Here is an 18,679-nt window from a genome sequence, read left to right on the forward strand (position 1 = left end):
CAGTAAAATACTGCACAACCAACCACTACTTAGAAAAGAGGACGTGCCTCAATCAGATTTGGATCGTCAGGTTTAACTTCAGCTCAACCTGTGCTTCACAGCGATGTTGGTAGATGTTACGAGTTCCAAAGGCTAGATTTAAAAAAAAAAAAAAAAAAAAAATGGTAATGAATTCGCACGAGCCTTGGCTCCAGAGGCAACACACAGACTCACGAGTTGTTCTCCTGGGGGACTTCACTTTTCAATCTAGCAAGCTTGTCCTCTGCAGAGGAGGCAGAAGTGGCAAGGGTAGTTAAAAAGTTCACACCCTCACACACCTCTGCCATGTCGCGTGGATGTCTAAGGACAACTCCCCTGGAGTAACACACTGGGGTGGTGGCTTCTCTTTTAAAGAGAACGGCGTGTTTAAGGGAGTTTGACTTGCACTTAGAACTCAAATTCGAAAAAAGCCTCACGCTAAATGAAGTGGATTTTGGACACAGTCTGAACCACTGGTGTGAAGCTACAGGTCATGATGAACTGTTTGTACCTCTTTAGTGAAGTATCTGGGTTTCCAGGGCTTGTTATCAGCTGCCCTCTGCCTCTCCTCCCCTCTCTGACACTCCTCCAGCCTGTGTTTGTGCTCCGTGGCACCGTCCATGTTCCCTTCCTTCAGCGACTTGGTGACATGTTGCCATAGCCGCCTACAAGCCGAAGAAAAAAAACAGACGTTTACACAGACAAACTCTCTAATTGGGCCTGTTGAACGGGTCCCTGGTGCTCGTCTTCACCTGGACTCCGTCCTGCCCTGCCGCTCCACGGGACGCAGCTTCTTCCTGGTGACTGGGAGTTTGGTCGTGTCGATCACTTTGGTTTCCCCGCTGCTGTAGGTGAACTCCAGCGTGCCGTTCCACTCGCCCTGCGCTTTGCATACGATTGTGTTGGTCGGGTTGTGTTTGACCTCTGCCGTAACTCTTGATTTTTTTTAAACAAACAAAAGAGCTTTTTTAAAAATAAATATTCAGATTATGTGACAGGATGCTGCAATTCATAGCATGTAGTCTTCTACATCTTCTAACATCTACAAAACTATTCTAATGATCTCTCCTCAGTGTTCAGCAAGTAATTTATACTAATTTAATGCATATAGCTCTGTTCTTGTGTTGTTGACCACTCAAAGCTCTTTACAGTACATGTCCCATTAATTCACACACATCAGGGACAAATTTGAGGCTCAGTATCTTGCCCCAGGTCACTTAGACAGGCTGGAGATTAGACCACAGATTTAAATGCAAAAATAATCAGTTGCATGTGCACCCTTCATAAGAGTTTCTATTACTGATCTGTAAAAGGTGTTGAGTTCAAGATTAAATATTATTCTCCAAAACTGAAGAGTTGCTGGTGTTGAAAAATCAGTGGATGGATGCCCACAATGGAGGTCTGGAAGAGGACTAAGTGCTCACAGTTTTGCTTGAGGCAAATCAAAACCCAAGTTTGACTCCAAAAGGGAGATTTAGCAAACTCTGGAGAGGGAGTGCACTTTTCCATCCTGCAGCCTTCATGGAGGAGTCAAAAGAAACGTTCCAGTACAATGATTCAATTATAACAGAACCTTGTGGCCACAGTGAGTCAGACAATGTTTGGGGAACATTTCACTGGTTGAATTGGAAGGATGGATTCAACTAAATATCAACTAATTCAGTAGGAAACATCACAATGTCTCTGAAGGGGGGAAAAGGGAGCTTTTATAACATGTTAATGTGCAAGCTGAAGGATTTGCCATGACTCTCAACCTAAGGACAGACTTCAAAAGAGGAGTGCAACCGAGACGGCCCACGAACCTCAGTGTTAGAAGCCTTTTACAGGATCAAAAATCTCTGCAGCAGCGAAGACTTTTTCATTTCTTGTCAACGTACTGGCCATGCATTGCTCTAAACCCTTTTCCATTCACCCTCAGTGAACTTTTAACCAGGGGTGCATGTAATCTTGATTACCTGATAAGGAATCATTGGGCACTTTTTGTTGGCACTAGAAAAACATTGTGCTTTACGTCCTACCGAAACCAAAATTTTAAAATGCATGTAAACACATTAGCCCGACTGACAGCAAGCTTATCCAAACTGGACCAAGATAACGAGGCATGTATACATTTAACAAGACTCAAGTGGGCTTAGGTGCTCCACACATGCTCTGAAGTTCCATCTTTCTTTATTTTTTTTGTAAAAACAGTGAAGTGTACATTAAGCTGCTCTGATTCACAAGAACCACCCCATTAAGACTACTTGCCAAATTATCATCACTTAAAGCATATTCAGATGGTCGCTCTGCTCTAATAAAATCCCCATTTAAGTCACTTAAAGGCAACATCTGTGCAGTAAATTCATCCATACTTAGATGTACGATGCTCATACAGTCAGTACTCCGCTCCCGTTGTGTATACTGGGAGAAAGACGGCTGTAGTGGTGGTAAAATGGCTCACTTGTACATGTCGCCACGCAGATTGTCAAAACACCCTGATTATACTTAAGAAATTGGAGCATCTACTCCGTGTGTGTGAAGGCCTCAAACAGCTCTTGAAATATTCGTTTGTAATTTGTTGTCAACTCAAGTTATGGAAACTCACTTCTTGTATTACAACCCCTTAAATATTCCATTGTAACAAAAAAATACATGTATAAGTGAAATTTTAGCAAAAGAGAATTAAAGGTAAAACTTTTTGGGGAGCTGCCATGACTGTGCAAACCTCTATTACGACAATTAAAGAGAGTATGATTTAAAAAGTCAAAGCCAGACAGTCTCAGACAGGGATAGTCGTTTTCAGTCATGATTTCTGAAAGAAGTGAGCCATAAGAGGAACCGGTCTGTGAAGCCTCTTCTCACAGATATATAAAGGCACCGTCGCACAGAAAAGAGACGCTGACCTGTGCACCTTCCCTCCATAGAAAGGCTTTGTATGAAATGTCACCGTGGCCGAGTAGCCGCTCTTGACACAGTTGATGGAGACTTTGCCCCCCAACTCCACCCAGGGCACGGTGAGGATGGAGCGGGCGTAGGCACAGGGCAACGTGAATACGTACTCCTCATCGTGCTCCAGGAGACACAGGACTCCTGGGAAGAGGAAAGGAAGGAGAGGTTCAATGCCGCGTTATGCCCTTGAGAACACTAACAGGCAGCACAGAATGAAACATGAATGCACTGAAAAATTCTGTATAATTTACAGATTTGAAGTACTCTCACTTAATTGAAATTGAATGGTTTAACACTCCGAACCGCCCATTACAACAACCGCTTTCAGTCCTACTTAATTGCTGTGACTTTTGAGTTCAGGAAAAAAAAAACATTTTCACTGACTGGAGGCTGCTTTCTGTTACATATAAGACAAATTAGATTGTTTTTGGGGCCATGAGCTGAAGCATTGTGCATCCCTTCAGAACATGTGACTCAACAGCATTATGGATTTATTTCGTCACAAACGAGGCCTCCCTGCTTCAAGAGTAGTTTTCAGTTCTTAACACCACATGTTTACAAGAGAGCACTTGTGCATCTATATTTCAGGGCAGAATAGCTGCAGGGGAAACACTCAATGTGGCCTCATTGTGGGCTGGAAATGGCCACAGAGGGTTGGACATGTGAGAGAGAAAGCCTGGAGCTGTTAACAGCTCTGAGCTGCGTGATTAAAAACAGAACATAAAGAGCTTCCTGTATGATATTAAGTAGATGAATCTGTAAGATTGAACCGTTAGTGGCGGAATTATTCAGAGCTTTAGGAAGTTTAAGTCCTTGTAAAGCTAAGTCTGAATATGTTGGAGATGAAGAAGAACAGCATTTGTTTTGTAGAGAATTAAGTTAAAAAGACACCAATCTAGCAAAAAGCATGCGTCTTTCAGATGTGATGTAATTTGTGCTGCACTTGCTTCTGTGTTGATCACACTGTTATGTCCTACTAAAACTTTCTTCTCTTTTTTTAATGTTAAACTACATGCTGTTAAACCCACTTGTAAGATTGGGGTGTCCTCTCAAAGTTAAAGTACAACTGCAAAGTTGTACTGGGTAATTCTGGCAATTTAAAGTGAAAATAATTTAGCTTTTTCGCACATTTTTCCTTCCATTACATGGCTGTGTAATGGCTTGTTTCTCTTTGAAATGAGAAATGTACGAATGAATAGCCCAGATTCAAAGCTACACCCACACAACCAAGCGTGCCACTGGGGGAAAAAAAAAAAATTGGGGCAAGGTAGCAATATTGCCTCCCCATCTATCCCCCCAAAAAACTAGCCGTGAGCATGAACAAAAAGATACAACCTAGCTAGTGCTAGCATTAGCTAACAGCTTAGCGGCCCTCAACTCTGTTCCATACATACTCATGCTTTGTTTCCAAAAACCAAGATCGCAAAAGCTGTTTAATTTTAGAACAGTAAACCATCGGCTCCATTCATCTTTAATAGTCCCTGGAGGAAAGATTTTAGTTTTGCTGGATGAGGTTAAGCTGATTTTAACCATAAAGCCACTATATTTTTCACCAATTAAACCTTTTCTCTCTGTAACAATTGACAACTGTCTCACTCTCCCATCGAGTCATTACAGAACAAGTTGGCTACAGCTTTTCATCTTAAGGATCTGATCAGTCAGTTACTAAAAACACCAGAGTGGGTAGGTTTTTAGGCTAATGCAAGTAACTTCGTCACTTTATGTGCATGGTTTGCCAATTTCCTGTTTTTGCTCCTGATGGTCTCCATACAATGTCACCCTGACAACAGGCTAAATCCAGCCACTATCAGGCTGCATCAGCTGCTGCTGACTCACCGCCCATCAGTGTCAGAGCCTTTCATAAATATACAGTATCAGCTGCTCAGCATCTCAGACCAGTTAGCATGTAAAACGTTCAAGTTCATGATGGTACAATTAGAAAAAGACTGAACAAGTATGGCTTGTTTGGAAGGGTGTCAGGAAAAAGCTTTTTTTTTTTTTTTTTTTTTTTATATAAATCAAAAAAGAACATGGCAGCAGTGTCGTTTGGCCATAATGCACTTTATCACGTTTGGTGAAAGCCAAACAGCAGATCGGCACAATTGCCGCCTCATACCAACTATCAAGCACAATGGTGGAGGGCTGATGATTTGGGCTTGTTTTACAGCCACAGGACCTACAGAGGAGCCATGAACTCCTCTGTATTCCAAAGTATTCTAGAGTCAAATGTGAGGCCGTCTGTCCGACAGCTACAGCTTGGCTGAAACTGGGTCATCAACAGGACAATGATCCAAACGCAGCAGATGATCGCACTCTGTTTCTAATAAAAGGTTAAGAGGTTCTCCCAATAACTTTGTTGGTAACTGGGTCGCAAAGGCTCGATATGATCAACCAAAATTTGGTTTAAGATATTCAGCCAAATAAACTGATGAGGCAACACGGCAGCTTGAAGACAAACGAGCACATGAGACGGTCAGCTACAATGCTGAGTCCACGCCATGTTTGGTAGCTTTAACTTATTTAGTTATAATAAAAATGCATTCTGAACTACAACTTCTCAGTTTCTTCCAGGTTTCCCTGCGGAAAGACTCACCCTCTCCCACCATGGATACTCCGATAGACATGCCCATGAACTTGCTTTTGGTCCACACATGGGCGTTGACACACATCCTCCTCTCTCGACACTCGCAGTAAAAACCCGACACAGGTGGATGATGGGACACCTGCTCGGCAACAAAGCGGACTCTGTAGCAGCCTCCTGGTGAATCCTCGCCCTGCTGCGTGTTGTTGGGGCCCCTGCCTGGCTCCCGAGCAGGGCCCTGGTTCGATCTGACCAAAGGTTTGACTTTGTCCCGAGGCACTTCCCAGGAACAGTGGAAGGTCTCCCCCAGCACGGGGTTGTAGGGCTTCTTAGCCACAGCTCCTTTCCGCCCTTCGTGGAAGGCGGTCAGGTAATACTCCACGAAGCGGACTATTCGGTCCTCAGCTGTGACGCCATTTGTGATTGAAAGGAACATGTCGGGGTGAGCCATGAAGTTGGCGTACATCTCTAGCAGTGATCGCTTTTCCAAAATGAATGTGGGCAACACCACCTGAGGGGGGAGAAAAAAAGAAAAAACAACAACTCCTCACACACCCTGCACCTCTCCTGTAATGTAGATGGTCAGCATGTCAGTGCGTTACCCGTGTGAGGTCCATGCCCAGTTTGAGCTGGGAGAGCAGGTGGAGAATGATGCTCCGCTGGTCGTCCAGGACGCCCAGGTCCTCCTCCTCATTGTCCTCCGTATCCGTCACCTCCTCAGTGGGGCTGATGTCTTCCAGCCCTGTTTGGTGCTACAAATCAAGAAGCGATTTAAGAAATAAATAAGTTAAAGGATGACTTCTGAACTCCAGCCACACAATACCTTCTGTTGTTCTTTTACTCTGATGTGATAAAGTAGTTTGTTCAGCTATGGGAAGCTTTCAGAGCAGATCTGCAAGGTAGATTAAAGGTCTAAAGACGTCCAAAAAAAAAAAAAACTAATTGTGTGGTGAACCCCCATTTAATTGGAAATACCATCAGCTTATTTTTTTATTATAAAATTATTCCTCCAAAAACAGGAAATGGAATCTCTTCTTTTTTCTTTATGAAGAGACGAGACAAAAACAGTGGCTACATGTAGCAAAGTGGAGTTTCTTAACTTAAATCCATGAAAAACAAAGTTCTATGCAACGTTTGAATTAAAAATGTACCTCACGCTTGTCTTAAGACTTTGTCATAAGATGCCATAGAAATATTAAAGTGTAGTGCTGAGTTCAATGGTGCAGAACGCCTCCATATGTCAGCCCTGATTATAGGAAGATTAACTCCTTGTTGGGTTTGCTACTTTTAATGGAATTAGCCGACAAATTCACAGTCTTATCTTTAAACAAAGGAAATATATATATATATATATATATATATATATATATATATATATATATATATTTATTTTTAATATTCCAAATGAATCACGTTGAACTGTAGCTGGAGGCGTCCTACTTTCAGGCAGCACCTGGAGGGAATTTCATCACATCTGGCACAAATGTTCACTGTGACCTCACAAAACTTGTTTTTGACTATGACTCATGAGTCCATACATTATTCATGACAACTTTGCACATATGTCTTTGGAAACAATTATGGTCCGTGATGAAATTTTACATCAAAGTCAGCTTCACTGAGTTATAACATTTATTTCTGACCTTTATTCAACATCACATCTCAGGAACAGAGCAGGATGAGGATTTAAGCTGAAGAGGCAGAACTGGTAGAGGAATACTAAATCAACTGATTCCAGTTTGTTCTGAGATGCTGAATATTTTCCAGGTTTCTTAAAAAAGATCCAAATAAAACTAAGAAGTGAGAAGGTCCCCAGTAAAAAGAAACTGCTAAAGATCATCCATTATATTTGGCCCTTTGTGCACCGCTTCCTCAGACACAATGCAGCCCACTGACACCTTCACCTTCAAAAGGCCATGAACACAATTTAACCATTTTCTTTCACTGCCATTCAACTGTCAATAATAAAAAGGTTACACAGCTCATTCAAAGGTAAGCACAGACACAATGTATAAATACCTATATAAAGAAGAAGACTAAGTATCAGTTACTGACAGTTATTTAGTTCCTTTTAACAGCAGCCTTTTTTCATCTGCTCAGCCATGTCAACCCGACTTTTAATTTGGAAACTTTAATTTGAGCCCTCCCGTTCTTTGTTTTTATGCTCAAAGAACACAAACAAAGAACGACAAGGCATTCAAAAACATTTGGACCATGAGGTCAGTAACTCCAGATAAAGTCCTATTGGACATACATTAGTTTGCCATTTTAAAAATTTTTTTTTAAAAATTCTTAAAACAGCCGTTTTGCTTGCTGGTATGATCTGAAAGAAAATTAATATCATCTGTTCTTGTACAGATCTGGACACATCTGTACTGAGCCGTCTGGGATGTGTCCATGATACAAATGCAGCCTCTCCCTGTCGCACGCCAACCAGTTTCTAGCCAATTTCAGCCACAGACTTTGCAGGAAACCACCTGGGATGGCCCATGCATGCAGCAGCTGGCCATTTTAAATGGCTGCATGTGCATAAGGATGTGAATGCTGTAAAGCCTTGTGTTTTTTTAACGATTACTGCAACATCTTTCCAGAAGGACGTCGCGAGTGCTTTTGTTTGCTTCTGAAAGTCTTAAGCGTCGACCTTCACAAGAAGTAGCGTCCTTTATTTATGCTCCATCATTCCACTGGAAATGGATCCAGTCGAGGTTAAAGAAGAGCTGATGCTTTTGATATCTATTGCTGCAACTCAGGGCAGAAAGGAAGAGGGGGGGATGAGGAGGTTGATGTATAATGCACAAAGTGCTCTCGAGTCGGTGGGCAACAACTCTGCCTTTCATCCTCTGCTGCTATGCAATGACAATTTAAGATGAATATATGTCCCATGAACAACATGTACACAGTTTCATTTTAGCAAAACAAGCAGGAATACCGAGGAGGATCTGACGTGAAACTCCCGACAACATAACTGCATGTACAGACAGAAACAGAAGAAAAAGATTGTCTGCCTGTCACCTGAATATTTCATTCCACGCATGCATGCTAGCAGCTCCAGATACCCACACACACCTGCACACACAGAGCCCGCTCTGCAGCAAAACATTACGTACCAAAGACACAGGCACACATGGGACGGAGCATGCTCGAACACACACATGTACAGGAGTCCCTGGAGCTGGAGCAGAGTGATATATATATAGAAGTGTAAGAGGGGGAAAAAAAAAAAAAGAGTGAGGTGGGGGAGGTATGTTATGACTTCAGTGGCTCTAACTAATTAAAGAGGCTCCTGACAGGAACAGGAAATTACTGCTGAAGACATCAGGGCATCTCTGCGGGAAACCCTTGACTGGATATGATGTTGGGCTTATCAGTTGGCACCGACCAAGGCGTAACTTAAGTGATGTAAGACTTACAATTTGGATGAATCTAAAAAGTTCCAGCATAATTGATGCTTAAAGAACATAATTCAAGGTATTCAGGTATCATATTTTAGGACTTTTAATCATTCTACCCGCAAAATAACAGCATGAATTATGATTATTAGAGATGGCTAAAGTTGCATCAATATAAACGTGTTTGGATAGACAAAACTTGAGATTTTTGGGGGGGTAATTGTGGGAATTTCTAAAGACAATCTTTTATAGAAGCACTATGTACTTATGTAAAAGGGAAGCTAATATCTAAATGTTCTAGCACTTCTTTATAAGTAAATTCTCATCAGTTATATACTGTATGAATATTTGAGAAATTACCTATAAATTGTGATACATTTAAATTAGATTATAAACCATTAAAAACAACTTTCAGTGCTCCCACGTAAAAGGAAAATAGAAACATCTGATTTAAATCAATCCATTTATAAACTAAATTTATGTATTAACTGCAACTTGATGCAGGAAGAATTTGGACAATTAACTTCAGTAGAAGTGTTTTTCACAATTATACGTCTTTCATTTAAAGTGCGACTTTATGCATCAGCTTCAAAAAGTACCACAATGAATAGAACAAAGAAGAACCTTTATTATCCCACGAGGGAGAAAACTGCATGTTACAGAGCTCTGTGATGAAGGAATGCACACAAGATAAATAAATGCAAAAAAGTGCCTACAATTTTCAGATTAGTGACATCTCACTAAAGTTCAAGATTATTTCACCCAACTAACACCTGATATTTTACCTGCTATCAGACAGAATTATTAATCAGCTGGTAACAGGTGTTCAGCTTCACTTTGACACCATCTCCACGTGCTTTTTTCCTCCAACCAATCACCAGATAATTGACCTGCATCTGTATTTATCATTTCAAGCAGACACAGATGTGCAGCCATGTCAAGAGATCCATTTAACAGGCGTTTCAGCAAAGGAACCAACACCTTTCTCCATGTTGTTAAGTAGCCATGCAGCTGGATGATCCAAACTTTATCCACAGTATCTCCACTATATATATATATATATATACACGTCGTAACTTATGTATGCTGCTGTGACGGGAATACTAAACAAAGTGTTGATGTACAGCGTTGATAAGCCGATTGTTAGTTCCTTTGTGACCCTCTGTTTCTGAAGCTCTGGATCCTGGCACATACTACCTGTTTGCCTAAATAGGACCCATTGTGCTTTTCTTTCAACTATAAATACAACACTACATGCTCATCTCAAAATTGCCCAAAGTTTCAAATAATAAGGAAAGCATATTTCTAAAAAAAAAAAAAAAAAAAAAAAACACTCATTTCACAGCAAACAGACATCAGTTTACCACCCATTTGTTTTTATGTTGACAGGATACAACTGCAGAATGCCTTAAAACCTGTGCAGTGCAGTGCAGCTAGCAAACACTGGGTGCTGTCCCTAAGCAGGCTTCCAGAAGGTGGCCAATCAGAGGCCATATTGGCTTTTGAGAGAGGTGTGGCCTTAAAGAGACAGGAGCTAAAATGTTTCTTCTGACAGGAGATGAACCGAGGGGCTGCATCAAGGCCCAGACTAAATAAAGAAAGGACTTAGTTAATAATGTAACACCATTTGAGAGGAATCACAGGAAACAATAATATAACACACAGTTGGAGATGAGCAAAATAGGTCCTCTTTAATTTCAGAGTAGCAGTAGCTTAGATTATTATTTTGGATATGAACATAAAACAAAATAAAACTAACTACTAGCTAAAACTGCTGAATAAATAAAGAGTCTAAAAGCACCTACTAATATCAGTCAGGTATAGCACTTTATTTATAAATGCAGAATTACCAAACAAAAGAATAGATTTTTAGATGTTGTATTATTGACTGTGAGAAGAGGGCTGGTTTTCCATCTTTTTCCTTATTTCAAAAGAAAAATTTTTTTTTTTTTTTTTTTTTTTCACATATGTTCAAAGTTTTTACCGCTACAACGAGCCCCGCTGGCTAGTTTGTTCCATAATTTATGAAGTCAACATCGGCGCTCCGTGTTGGACAAAAACATTTCCCTTTTCAGATCAGTAATGTTTGCTGCTAAATGAACTCTGTGCACGCTTGGTAACCCCTTAGGCTGCATTCACACTGCTCACACCCCATCTAAAATAGATGCAAAGACAAATACACCACAGCAAGGATGCATGCACTCAAACAAACATCAGGTACTTGACACTCACACTGCTCTGCTGTGGATCTACAGGCTTGACCTGCATGAAACTGGATCTCATCTCCAAAAAGGGAGAAAGTAGTATCGTGACCTCAGTCGAACACTTCAAACTGTGAAATCCAGGAAAAAAGGAGGGAAGGGTTCCTCAAACAGGGCAGCTGCTTTGTGAGGCTTCAGCTGGCGTAAAATCCCATTAAAAAGGTTGAAAACCTGTCTAAATCTGGGTCTTTTGAAGAGTTTAAAAGCTGATGGACACAACAGAGAAAAAAAAAACTCCTCTTCTGAATCCTAAAAGGAGTCTTGGATCTTTTTAGAGAGACGCTCAGAGTGAAGGTGGTGAGCTGCTGTGCGTGACTACCTCGCTCCTCTTCCTCACCACCCTCTCTGAAAACCAGGGAGGAGTGAAGAGGAAGCCGAGGGAAAGTCCCAGTGACGTTTCCCTTTATGCCCTCCCATCATCCATCTGCTGTGTTTCCCTTCCTTTCTTTTTTTCCCATTTCCACACCATCCTCGTCACTTGTTCCTCTGCACTCCTCCCTCCCGTCCTCCTCTTACATGGCTCCCTCGCCTTCTTCTGGACACCTTTTTATATCTGGGTGAGGGTGTGGGCATCTGCATGTTTAGACCATTCGCCTGGCAAGAACAAGTCTTTTTACCTCTTCTGCTGCATTCTTTCTCTCTTTGTGCTCAAGGTCTTTCTCTCAAGTAGCCATCCTCCTCTTTCTACATACCTTCTGGTCTGCCTTCCTTTTAACCGTCGCCAGTCTTCTTTTTGATTCATTCCTCTTCTGCTTTCGCACCGTCATGTGAGATAATTGTACGTGTATGAGAGACTTGGCCTCAAAACCTTCCTCAGTTCTGTCTTCTTTGTGGATTTCCATGCATGTTATTGCAGCTCATCTCTACTACTCTGGGAACGGTCCACAAAAAAAAAAGGAAAAAAGAAGCAATAAGAAGCATTTTTCATTGCATTATTTTCAGATAGTCTTTGCTTTTTCATCAAGCTGTTGCTGATCTCTGCTGGTGTAAGAGAAAACTTTGTCATCCATAACTTATTTTGCCTTAGCTACACATCTGTTAATGGACACGTTTAAGGTAAGAAATAAACCCTATAGTAGTTGAATCTCCACTCATATCACATCCACAAAACTTGTATTCAAAGTTTGTTGCTACTGTGTGAATACATTTCCAGAGTAACACATAATGCTGTGACCCAAATAAGAATTTCTGTTGTAGCCCACGACTAAACAAGTTAGCACAAACTTTTATCTAGACGTTAGCCCCGGAACAAATTCATTTTGTGGCTGCTAGGGGCGTCTAGATTTCTAGGCTAGTAGCAGATAGATGTTTGGTAGAAATCTTTGGAGATCACCATGAATGGGTTGGGCTGTTGTTTTTGTAGCTTGGCAACAACTTAGCTGATGATGTCAGAGCATCTGCAGGTAACGTTTCTCAGCAGACAACATGGAAATCTCTCTGTGTTGTCTTTGTTGGGCCTTAAAGCCGAGTAGAGAGCTGATGAGAGATGTTCCTGCAGCGATATCTTGGTGAAACAAATATTGCCCTCCTGATTTTCCCGCTGCATCCTTGTCAACAGCCGAAGCTCATCCATTTTTTCCACCAGTGAGCTCACACTTCCCATGAAGATTAAGGGAAGAAATGGTTTAAATGCCCTCCTTTCTCCTCCCTTTCTGTACCTCTCTGCACCCATAACATCTCTTCTACATCCAGCCGCTCCAAAGTGCAAATAAATTTTGCCGTTGCCATGGTTATGCATCATAACAGATTCAAGAGAAAAGCCAGAGTTACCAACAAACATCTTTCCAGCTGCATCCAAATACAAAACAAGACGCGAAGTGAGATAAAATATATACAGAGCTACTGTAGCAGGCTGCCACGAGTGCGGCACCATTCAAGAACCAACGTAAATAAAATGTAAAACATGTTGTGATCTCATTCAAATAATGAACCGTGGCATGAAAAGAAAAGCCGACCACCCATCGCTTTCTACACAACGCAGAGTTAAGAGGTGAAAAGTTGCTCTGATAAGTGCAGCTGAGCTGGTTATATAAGTGTTTCCCCTCTTTAATCACAGAAGTTTAGTTATGTTCCGCAGTATTTGTGTTCAACTTGTTAGCCTCTAAATTCTCTTATGCAAGCTGTTTCTTGTTTTTTAAAGCCAATGCTGCAGGTGAGCAGCCATGTAAAAAGGAAAAAAAAAAACACTCCAGCTAAACCACATGCCTAATTGTTTGACATTTAGTCACACAATCAGTGAACTTCCCTCCTGTGGGATTCCCACTAAGCAAGAATAACTACCTGTAAGAGCAAGATATCAGAATACACTGACAGATCTACTCACTTGGGTATCACTTTCTCTGTTAAATGTCAGCCAAGTTTGGAAAGTGAAAAGCTTTCGAGTTTCAGAGGTTACAGGCTCCCACGCCACTGCCAATTTTTGGCATTTATCCAAAAGCACCAAGTAACTGAAGTATCAAGGAGTTAATAGTGCTTTAAATTATGAATGTTTATATTTTTTACTAATGAGGCATATTGTATTATATTGCATAGCTGTGGATTAATAAGCTTCTTTTTAGGGCCCTTGGAAACTCTCAGGAAGATTCTAACAGCTCCATAGAATTAGATGAGCCCAGGGTTTTCTGTCTAGCTTCAGCAAAAAGAATCACACCCAGTTACACAAGCTGAGAAAAATGGAGGTGGGGGAAAAAAAAAAAAAGAGGTGGGAGTTGACCCAGATGCAACATCAGTACTGAAACAAATAATTCACAAGCTCTGAAAAGCATTACTTTAGCAGTTATGAATGAAACTAGCATACTGACAAGAAGAAGAAATCTGGCCTTCCTCTTTTTTTTTTTTTTTTTTTTTTTTAAATCTAAGGGAAAAGAGATGCTGAGTTTTAGCCCTTCGTGTGTAAATTAAGCCACGCATATTCATCAGTGCAGCATCTAATGAGAGCATGTGAAATGCAGCCGGTGCAGACACGGTGGTTAAGCACTCACTCATGCACACACAGAGGATGTTGTGTTTTTTGTTGCAAAGTAGGCACCAGATCTCTCCATTAATTTCACTCTGATCCAATTTCAGCCAATAATATTCTGTTGATAGTAATTCTGTGGATCAATTGGGGAACAGCCCTCAAAAAGCCTGCAGCAACAATATCACTGCTTCTGTTACGTACAATGTGGTTTGCCATCATGTTGCTGAAAAAAGGAAGTCCTTCCCTGGGAAAAAAACTCCCAAAAAAAACACCAAATGCTTCTTAAAGTCAAGGTTGTTTCCTTGGTAGGATGGGTGCTTCTAAGTTGCATCATTCTTAGGCTAAGACAGAGTCCTTTGTATTCAAAAACCTAACAATGAACCAGTCCTAACAAGAGTGAATAGGTCACAGCAAACATTTGATTCCAGCTCACACTTCCGTTAAATCGCCTCTTGCACGCTCCAGATAGGGAATTGGATCGAAGAGAAAAGGCAACTTTAAAAAAAATAAATAAATTGGCTCGGTATGAAATGGACCAATTTGGAATCTGATTAATTTGATTATGACTGTATTACAGTGAATTGTATTCTAATTGGCTTTAATTGGACTGTATCTTTGAAGTGCCTTCAGATGACATTTTCTGTGATGTGGCGCTGCATAAATAAAACTGAATTGAATTAAATTAAATAGCCTGTAACTGTTAAGCTGGTTACCTAACAGGCATTTATATTAGCAACTTACACTTCTCTGGCCTTTGATGGAACATAATGTGATGCCAACACATTTACAGTAGCAATAAATATGGTGAAAACAAACACATTAAAAATACAAATTGCCCCAATTGCCTTGGTCCATTATCCATCTGCACCATCTTTGAAGTGTGCAAAGCATTCTGGGTGCTTTGAGGACACCAAGGAAGCATCCTTGAAATTGCACCAAACTCCTGGATACCCAACATTGTAACAGTCCTCTGGTGAGATTTTATGACGTGAAATCCTAGAAATACAGCTATTAGGGGGTCCTCCTCGAATTTGAGAAACACCTTTTTCTGCATGGCAGCTTATGTTGCTCCAGAACCTTGTAGAATGAAATCATTTACAAACCGTTTTGGCTTCAGAAACCAACTAACGAAACACTACTGACAATTTTCAGACACCATTTTGAGCCGATGTTGTGAGTTCCACCACAGAATCTAGTTTTTTATTGATGTCTGATGACAAATAGCAGATTTTTGAAAAACCAATTAATATCCCTCAGTTTAAAACGTCTGATATGCCGCCTTTGTAATACTGTCAATTACATTAGGACTTGCATAAATGTTAGAAAATCATTGCTTTCCTTTACATTTTATACAGCTTGCCACATTTTTTGTAAACTACATTTAACAGAATGAGTCCCAATGCCTTATATTCTTTGTAAGCCCTTTATCTGTGTAATATATAATGAATACATTTCCAGAGTTTCATGGCAGTGCTTAAATAATTTAAAAAGTGACGGTTGTCCCCGTCTATATTAGGACTCTGCCATGAGAGACAAGTTTCAAACAGGAAGGTGTCGTATCTAATCTCCCAAGCTAAAGCTGGAGGTTCAATAAAGAATGGATCACAGAGCAGAATGACTCATGGCTTCATGTATTCCCTGCTGAACAGACTGAATTTGAGCCGAGAACACACTGCTCATTATTCATTTCTCTGAAGCGGGGACTGCCACGACCTTTCGTCTCTTCATATTCAGGAAAAGTTTATGATGAGCAGTGTTTACACTCGACTACAGTCGAGGGAACATTTAAAAATCAGAGAAATCCCATAAGTGTACCAGTAAGAATACAAATGCACATCATTTAGATCTGGTGGTAGTTTGATGATTCACCTGATGTAGAAAGAAGGGACACACAGGAGAGCTTTGTTGCCCTCTGCTGGAGTAAAAAATAAAATAAAGACTCAGCATTACAAAGATGGGAAGAGGATGTAGTTAAATATCCAGCTAACAATTTGTCATATCCATCTACACAATACAAATGTCACTGCTTGTCTGTTTGTCAAAAAGCTGTACTAGAAGATGAACATTTTCCTAAGACAAAACAATATTACGACACTAATTGTGAGTCAAATCCAGTCTCATTGAAAGAGGGAAAGATCTTTGATCCAGGACCGATTTGGTGCTTTTAGGAAAAGGAACTCTCTCATCCTTGTAACAATAATGCGTGACAGAAGGTCTAACACTCGACTGTACAGCACCAGCTCACAGCGGTACTAATACAGTAGCAGGCCCAATATGTGTTAAGTGAGTGCACTGGAGCTGCTGCAAATGCATGAAGCTACCAGATTTCTGCAAGCACCAGCAATTTCCTTTCCGTTTTCCCACTGTCACGCACTGGCCCCGAGCTCCCTCCTGTTGGCTGCATACTAACACTGAATATCAAATGCCACAGGACTGCTACATAATTCAAACAGGAAACCTTTATTATTCTGGGGTAATGTGCTGTCTTGCTTGCTGTAAAGCCTATACATAAGATTACAGGCATAATGCTTAACTGGGAAACAACCCAGAGTATCAAGAACTGGCCTCAACTGCTTTCCATCTGACCCACAGAACACAGAATTATCCAAGAAAATGACATCAAAACAGTTCATAATTACAGGTTCCATTGTTGAGTGCAAACTAAGAGTATGTAAAACTCAACATTCATAAACCTGATTACATCTGCATTGTGTCTCACTACCACAAGATGGCAAACTCCCCATCTCTCCAAATCCACCTTTACCATGTGCTATGCTGTACACCTCAGATAAATCATTCTAGCAACTTCCAGTCTCTGCTCTTCATTATCTAAACATCATCTTGATGAAAAAGGCTTCAATGTAATCAACTCAAGCAACCTTTTTGTCTCCTTCAGACCAGAAGAAACTTCCAATCATCACTCACACTGGACGGGATGTTCACGATGGATGATGTTTTTGTTTTTTCTTCAAGATCTTCTGTCAAAGATTAATAAACATCAGTGTCAAGCTGGACTAATGTGCCTGGACAGTCTGCACTGCATCTCCGTCTGCCCACCCTAATTCGTATAATGGCAGCCCGAGTATATTCTAAGGCTCTAATGAAATCTGGTTCAAGCTGCAAGGCAGCACCAAGTAACAAGTGCAAGAATAGCACAATCATTACAGAGCAATGGTGTTGGGAGGTGAAAGTCTCAATTTAAAAAGGGTCGAAAAAAAGAGTTCCCTGCTACACATTGAAAAAGTGGCATGATAATGAAATCACATGATGTGGTGCCATTTGATATTGTTAATGCAGTTATTTACTAGTTTGAGGACAAATTTTGGAAAGTTAATTTTTAGTAATCTTTGAGCTCGAACACTTTACTTGAAGTAAAATTGAATTACATCCCACAAAAATATCAGGGACCACGTAATGTAACCTTTATAAAGGGTGTACATGGCAAGTATAATCATGAATAGTTCAGTAAATTATTTGTTAGAGCAGTTAAAAAGCCATTAATAGAAAGAGTGTAGTTAAACAAGCATTGTAAAATGTTTTAAGTGTATAAATACATGTTTTGCACTTTTATATGAACTCAACTATGAAACTTCCAACTTGTTCTTTTTTAATGGTGAATGATTAAACGGGCTAAGGATCAGACACATGGGTGGCACGTTATAACATTTTTCACATGATTTATTCCTGTGACAGTATTAGGTACCGCGGACTTAAGTGGCAAAATGTCACTTTGGAAAATAAGCTGCTTTTGAGAGCATTTTTACACCACTACAAATATCAAAGTATACTCGAGGTCAGGAGTGTTTTTGATGTACAAATTATGCAGATCTGGAGGGGATTTAAATTCGTAGTCGTAGATTTTTTGACCAAAAGGGGCGTAGCAGATCAAGCTGAAAACTAAGTAGAGACAGCAGCCATCTTTCAAACTGCATAACTTCATACCAACATTGACGTCTGAGTAAATAAAGTGTTCAAACTGACAAGTACAGCTACATGCGGTACCTGGATGTTAATATGAAAAGTACCAAAATGTTTAAGGTGGAATACATTTCACTTTACCCTTAACCGTTGCATTCTTGGCTACAGAGTGAAAAGCAAGGGAACATGTTTGCAATGCTAATACCAGTTAGCTAAGTAGCTAACAGAGACTTGTTTAGCTAGCTATCAGACAGATTTTTATTTATTTATTTTTAAATCAGACACCGACTTGATATGCGTTTAAGTGTGATTATTTGTCTTTTTGACTGTAGTAATAGATCTTTGGAGTGTGAAAAAGTCCATTTTTGTACAATGAAGGCAGCTAATAAATGTTGCAGTCATTTCCGTTGTGTGAATACCTTTAAAACTCATAGGTAGCCTACTCTCTGGCTGTGTCCAGAATCACTCTCTACTCACTATTACGGTGGATTATACAGTTAGTTTACCATTTTGTAAAGCTGTTCAAATGTCCAGACAGACTTTATACACCCTGTAGGCTATAGAAGGGTTTCTGTGCAATGTCATCACAGAGATGTGTGTGCAACAATATCCATCTTCAACAAGT

At 40.4% G+C, this 18,679-nt stretch overlaps 1 protein-coding gene across 2 annotated transcripts in view; it reads right to left on the reverse strand.

Moving 5' to 3' along the window:
• Positions 1-18,679, reverse strand: part of osbpl10a (oxysterol binding protein-like 10a) — a 109,341-nt gene that overhangs the window by 2,983 nt on the left and 87,679 nt on the right. For both annotated transcript variants that reach the window (XM_075449519.1, XM_075449518.1), the window contains 5 exons: positions 6,130-6,279; positions 5,540-6,038; positions 2,901-3,087; positions 771-953; positions 530-683 (listed from right to left, as the gene is read on the reverse strand). In XM_075449519.1, the coding sequence (XP_075305634.1) occupies positions 530-683; positions 771-953; positions 2,901-3,087; positions 5,540-6,038; positions 6,130-6,279 (1,173 nt within the window). The remainder of the gene's footprint in view (positions 1-529; positions 684-770; positions 954-2,900; positions 3,088-5,539; positions 6,039-6,129; positions 6,280-18,679) is intronic.

This window comes from Odontesthes bonariensis, chromosome 18, assembly GCF_027942865.1.
Source record: "Odontesthes bonariensis isolate fOdoBon6 chromosome 18, fOdoBon6.hap1, whole genome shotgun sequence".
NCBI lineage: Eukaryota > Metazoa > Chordata > Actinopteri > Atheriniformes > Atherinopsidae > Odontesthes > Odontesthes bonariensis.